This window comes from Pyxicephalus adspersus, chromosome 1 (genome assembly GCF_032062135.1).
Source record: "Pyxicephalus adspersus chromosome 1, UCB_Pads_2.0, whole genome shotgun sequence".
NCBI lineage: Eukaryota > Metazoa > Chordata > Amphibia > Anura > Pyxicephalidae > Pyxicephalus > Pyxicephalus adspersus.
The window spans coordinates 76781481-76788114 of record NC_092858.1 but is presented as its reverse complement, the minus strand read 5'-3'; the positions used below and the strand labels follow the sequence as shown (position 1 = coordinate 76788114).

Sequence of the window (6634 nt, the reverse complement as noted above, 5' to 3'; positions counted from 1 at the left end):
TTTCAGCAATAGTCGATGAATATTTCAGCAATAGTCGATGTTGTCAAGCAAATTTCTATAATAATGATAATGTGTGCAATATCTATCTCTTATGGTTTCTTCCAGGAAAACTTCATTCCACCACTGATAAACAGCAGCAACAAGATTCTTGTCTTACTGTCAGACCAGGTTGAACCTGCTCAAGGCGCTCCAGATAAAATCTACAACTACTGCTAGTTTCAGGAAACAATAGACGTGAATTTCCATATTAGTGCTGTTTTAAATTAAAAAAGGTATGTAACAATTCTTATTTACGGGACTGGTAAATTGAAAAGAGGGGGATTATTAAGACCACTGGACACACTTTCCTTCAAAAATCTTTCCAATGCTCCACTCTACATCATTTTTTCCCTCAATATACTATAGTAACCCCTGTAAAGCCTAGTACTTCTCGGTATGGGGCACATATTAGCCTTATCACAGTTTCTGTTAAACGGCATCTACTAAAGTCGTTTTAAGGATCTAGTAAAGTCCTGGAGATTACTGATTGTATATACCATGTGCCCAAAGAAATTAACTTTGAATTTTAACACAGTGGTATAGCATACAAAATTTTACATAAGATCTGCCCAATAACACTTAAATAACACTTAAACAAATACGATTTTCCTGTAGGCCTTTACATGCCTAATAACATCAAAACAAATAAAAAACAATGTTTTAAAACTTTATCTCCCCTCTGTTGACCCCTCTTATATATAAAACTATATACTTACATATTTCCATTTTCCAAACAGAAGGTCTTGTGTTATCTCTTGACCACAAGGTATATTGATTGTTTCTCCATAAATTGCACTAACTGTATTTAATCCAAAACCTACAAAAAAAATGTAAAATGGTCACAAACACAGTAGAAGCAAGCACAAACATTTTCAAGTATAAAGAAAAAAGGAGAATTGAAGGGAACTGATAAATATATTTTATATACAAAGACAAAGAATGTTCTTTCTCATCCCAGATATTTAGCTAAATGCTTGTCCCCATTGATTTTGAATGAAAGTTGAAAGGGATTTTCAATTCTGCAATCTTTGTCTTCTAGTCAGCCACAATTAAGTATAGGAAATGCTGGGCTACCATAACAAGTAACATACATATATAAATAATACCATGAATAGATTTTTATGATAGGCAGAAAAATAACAAGCAAAGTATTTTGTACAGTTAACACATTTAGGGCGTAAGTTAGATTAGTAGGCTTTTTACTCTAAATACTTGAGGATGAAAAATAGTAAGACCAGAATTCTTAAAGTCAAAGGACAAAAGCAAAATCTTTATAGGACAGATAGATATTGGAATTAATTTGTAATGGGGGCTATAGACTACTACACAAAGTCCCACTTTTACTATTGGGCAATTCCAGAAGGTGGTTAGTGCAGAAAAGGACAGGCCAGGTCCCTTCTGCAATAACTGCTTTTACCTGCCTGATCATCAACCAGCTGTCAAATTTTGTTTTGTTTGCTAGGTGAACCTGGCAATTTCAGCTTTTCTTGAATGTGCTGAGAATTTATGAACTTCTGTTCAATCAAGATGGCTGAAGATCCTCTTTAGGAAGCAAAGAAGATGCCAATGCCCCTGGATGAGGATAGGGTAGTAATCGTGGGGTTTAATTCTGCTTTAAGAATTAGAACCTTTGATTGAATAACACATGGCACTTACAAGAACAGCAACGTTTCCCTAGGAATACTTCATTTTATAAAGAAATGAGAAGCACTAGAGAATCTTCTTCAACTTGAAAAGTCTTATTTATGCTCACATGATCTGGCTGTGTGAATTCCAAGTTAGTGTGTCATGTTGGTTTAGCATGGTTTATCACTTCACAATTTAGACATGAGTAGTATTTTAAAAATATTAGAATGTTAAGTGGGCATGAACCAGCAATTGAAGGAGATTACAATAATCACCCTGGTCATTTCTTTATGTAAGCATCTATCAAAGATTGGTGCTGGTATTTTGCACAAACATCTCCTAACCAGCTTGGTAAAGAAGATGTTTAAATATTTACTTTTTAATCTGAAAGTACTGCAGTTGGAAAAATATTTTGTACAGAGCTGTGTGGGAGGTGGTGTTTGCATGTACTTGAGATTCATCCAAATGATGAGTGATAGAAAACTATTCTGCCATCTACCTAGTGACGAGTAAAAGTAGATTCAAATTACTGTATTGAAAAAATAGTAGCATTTAATCAAAGTATACCAGACACCAGACTAATCTTAAACCATTACAGTAGTAATTGCATGTTTTTATTAAGGATTTAGTTGATAATGTAAAAGCTCCATATAATGCAGACATATCATTAATGGTTTGGAACACCTCAACTGGAATCATTAAAAGCCGCTTTGGTCTGACATGACCTTTAAAAACACCCTCTCACTGTGACATGGCTACTAATGGGATTTTTTTTAAATTGTAGAATGTTTCATACTGAAAAGTGTTATCTTCTGGATGATATTTTCAAAATCACAGCATACTATCTGTGCACTCACTGCAGGAGGAGGAGACGCTCCTGAATTGCACCGCACTGCCTTCTTTGTAAACAGTTTGCAGTTAGGAGGCTAGTTTACAACTTTTCCTGTATTGCAGTGTGTTGTGCAAGGCAGGCGAAATATATTGAATGGTCAGTCAATACATGAAAAACAGGACAACATCCTTTTTAACATAGAATGGCAAAATACAGTTTGGGTGCATTACAGTGAATTTTCTGTACGTGTTAAGGTGCAATTTGAAATAAATTACAAAGCTACTGCAAGTACTGTGGCATGCCCAGCACTTAAACAGTAATATGTCACACAACTGTACAAGTATGAGAACATTATTCTTTGCACTGAAATTATCCTCTGACAGATTCTCTCATTCTGAACCTATACGGTCAGACAAGAAAAGGAATGGGGATCGTTAGTTGTAAATTCTTAACAGAACAGAGCAATATTTTACAACTACAATTTAATATACCTTCCCTACATCCGAACAGAGCATAATATCACACCAACATAACCATCTGTGTCAGATCCAGCCTGCTGTGAAACCCAAGGTCACAATATGCAAGGCTCAAATACATGACAAGAATTAACGTTTATTAAACATTGAAAGGCTGTCTGTTAAAGATACAGTCAACGTGTAAAAAGTGCAAAGATTCATTCCATTTCTGCATGCTATTGCATGCTACATATTGCATGCTACATTTCTGCATACATTTACATCATACATGCATACTGCATACATACATGCATTACTGCATACATTTATCTACATACAATTTTACATTTCTTTGTAGATTTACATTTTAATAGACTTAACTAGGCTTTAAAATCACTGCCCTGCAAAACAATGGGTATATAAAGTTGAAAGGGATTTTAATTCATATAACCCCTTTTAGTATATAAATACACATCTCTTGTGCTGATCTCTGATATTTTAAACTGCTGAAGACTTTACACACAAATAATTTGCATGCTAACAATGGGAGTGTAAACTCAAACACATACCATATAAAAACTCAGAAAAGAGGGGTACGTGGGACTGAGTCACACAACATACAGAAGAGTCCAGATACTTAAACTGCAAATTAAAGCCGCACTCACGCCCAAAAAAATAGCTTATGAAGAATAAAAAATAGGAACCAGCACTTATTACAGTATTGACTCTCCTTCTAGCATATTCCCCGTAGTACTTTCTGCTAACAGGTTTCCTCTGTCTGAGGGCCAGCATAACTCAACCCACTACTCTGAGCCCAGGCTTTCCTGGACCCACCGCTTCCTGTGATTGGACAACAGAAAGAAGAAGCACAATGGTTAGGTTGTCCGTCACTTGGCCTTCTCCTCTTAGCAGTCTTGTCCACACCTAAACTGAGAGGTTTCTTAGAACAATGTTTAAAACCTGGTAAACAATTCAGGTAGTTACACACTTGTATGTATGCCCTGGTGTACTTAGTGGTTCCTCCTGTTGACCTTTCAAGTCATTACAGGGTACAGTAGTACTGTGGAAGATAGCAGGAGGAACCACTGTGCACAGATCAACACACTTGAAATTTGTCTTCAGAAGACACTTCAGCAGATTTTATTTAAAAATGTAATGACCTTTATTCTGCCGGAACAGCTTTTATCAGCTATGTTCTTGAGGAGAACTAAACCCTGGAACAAAAATATATTATATCTAACCAGCTTTTATATGTATTGGATGCATTAGTTTCATGTTTAGGCTAAAGTTTTCAGCAACCACAGAAAATACTAGTTGATTTTGCCAAAGCCGAGTTCCTGTGAGATGAGCTAAAAACAAAAATTATATTAGCTTTCTAATTCAAACTACTACCGGTAATCCTATCAATGGCTAAATGATGACGAATAACAGGTAAAATGATCTAAAGTCCAGATGGGTCGCAAGCATGGGTCCATCTATAGATACAGAAAAAATGAATGCAGTAACTATATCTAAGGACTGGTAAACTATCCTTAGATATCCTTACAAATATTTCAGCTAACATTTTGGCTAATTTGAAGGTCTTGGTGTACAACAATCCTTGGGGTGTTTCCATGTCTGTGTTGCATATTTTCTAATACAAAATAATTGACCACAAACATGATATTACATAACAATGTGAGTGTAACATTAAATCTTAGCAGTATTTATTATTTAATTGCCTATATATTATCATATGCCTTCCAATAGGAATACAGAGTCAGCACAGACTGTATTTAATATTAATAATGAAGGGTTGCCTTTTATAACCGGCAAACAGCTTTGCATAAACAGGTACTGCTCTAGTGTATTGTGGAAATTCCTCTTTGGTTGCAGCACAGAATAAATGCATTATAATTGTCAATAAGAAATAAAAGCCAACATGCTTTCATGTAACCACCTTAAAGAACAATAAAAATCCAAATGCACAGATAAAAAGAAAGTTCAATTCAGCATTCCACTTGATCTTGATTAAGATGTCTCGCCCATTGTTTCACATAAATGTCCTAGGACACAGAACAGTTGATGGTTTGCTTCTGAGTCACAATTGAGTTATATGAGTGACTAATGGCGGTGGAGGTTTGAAATTGTGATCCTGGCAGTGTTTAATCTGGTGGCTGTAACACTATGATCAAAGCTGCGATTCAACAGAACGAGATGGCAGTGTCACATAAATGATGAGTAGCACCTAAGCAGCTATGTAAAAATAGCACATTTACAATAAAGAAACCATATGTGCATAAAACGTCACTATAATAAGCCCATGTTCACAAATAACACAAAGGGGCCATTATAATATGAGACCGCAGTAATCATGATCACTGCACTGTTCCATGACAATAAAACCTGAACATTTCTAGGCAGGTCACAATTTCTATAGAAATTATATATGTGATCGATCCTCTTGCTGACGACATTGAAGCTGGTTTTCCAATATATAAGGGGCCTTGCCAAAGACAGGCAAGCGGGCATTGATGTGGACAACCCTGGTGTAGGTAGGTAACAGCTGGAAGTAGGCAGAGGAAGATAGAAGATTAGGGTTGGGGCATCATGTGACCATGGCTTTACTTGAGCAAAAATAGACAAAAATAGGTTTTAGTGTTTTTTTTTGTTTCATGACAGTATTTGTCTATGTTGGAGGGGGTAAGAATAACCCTGATACACTCTATAACTCTCCAATTATTACCAATCTAAAGTTTAGTAGCTTTATATTGCTACAAAGCTGGAAGTTTACAATAGGACAGACTGTAAAAAAGCCAATTTGTAGCAGTAACTATGTACTGTATAGGAGAATCTTTTTACTATTTTCACAACTCACTGAACATTAGTGTGGTTGTCAGTATGAAGAATGCCTCTTACATCGCTGCCCAGTGGGAATGTCCCCACCCTTAAAGATAGTCAAAAACATCATTAGCATCAATTATCTAACCTGGTCACTGTTTAAAGAACCTTATTGTTCCATGGAACCCTGGTTGGGAAACACTGATGTAGGAAAACGAAAGAATGTGTAGAACATCTTTAAGTACAAAAGATGTTACAACATTCATTTCAGGTGCATGTTCCATGTGTTACACATTTTACCAAGCCCAAAACATATCACCACAGGGAAAAAATATAGTCTTTAGAATGTTTGATAATTTGTCTAAAATAAATGCATTTTGCAACACTTCTTAGCCACCACTAATTTAAATTCAATCTGTAAAAGACATTCAGAAGGAAAATGAACATGGAGCTCACAGTTCTTTGTGTTATCAGGCTTTACATAAATGCATGCTAGAATTTTATTCTCACTGGTAATGTACCGAATTCTCTTGTCATTAATACCAATTATACCCAAACCTAAAAGAGATTGAATATATCCTAAAACTTACCAACTTTCCCTTACATAAATGTATACAGTTGTATTATTCCACTAAAAACATTTAAAATCCTTAACCCCCCCCAATGATTCAGTGCTTGGACCAGACAAATGACTGATGGGCCCCAGCATTGCATCATGGTCGGAAGTCTCTCTTCCTGGTCTGTTGGTCTCTCATTTGCAACCCCTATTTAATGTAGAGCGCTGCATAATATGTTGGCGTTTCATAAATCCTGTTTAGTAATAATATTAATAATGATTAAAAATAAATAATAAATATCAGAC

The 6634-nt window shown here is 35.6% G+C and overlaps 1 protein-coding gene across 1 annotated transcript in view; it reads right to left on the bottom strand.

Annotated features, from left to right (window-relative positions):
* The window catches only part of ALCAM (activated leukocyte cell adhesion molecule), a gene marked incomplete in the record, with an annotated part of 53792 nt that overhangs the window by 28226 nt on the left and 18932 nt on the right, over positions 1-6634 (bottom strand). Inside the window, 1 exon segment of the mRNA XM_072415133.1 lies at positions 756-856. Within this exon segment, the coding sequence (XP_072271234.1) occupies positions 756-856 (101 nt within the window).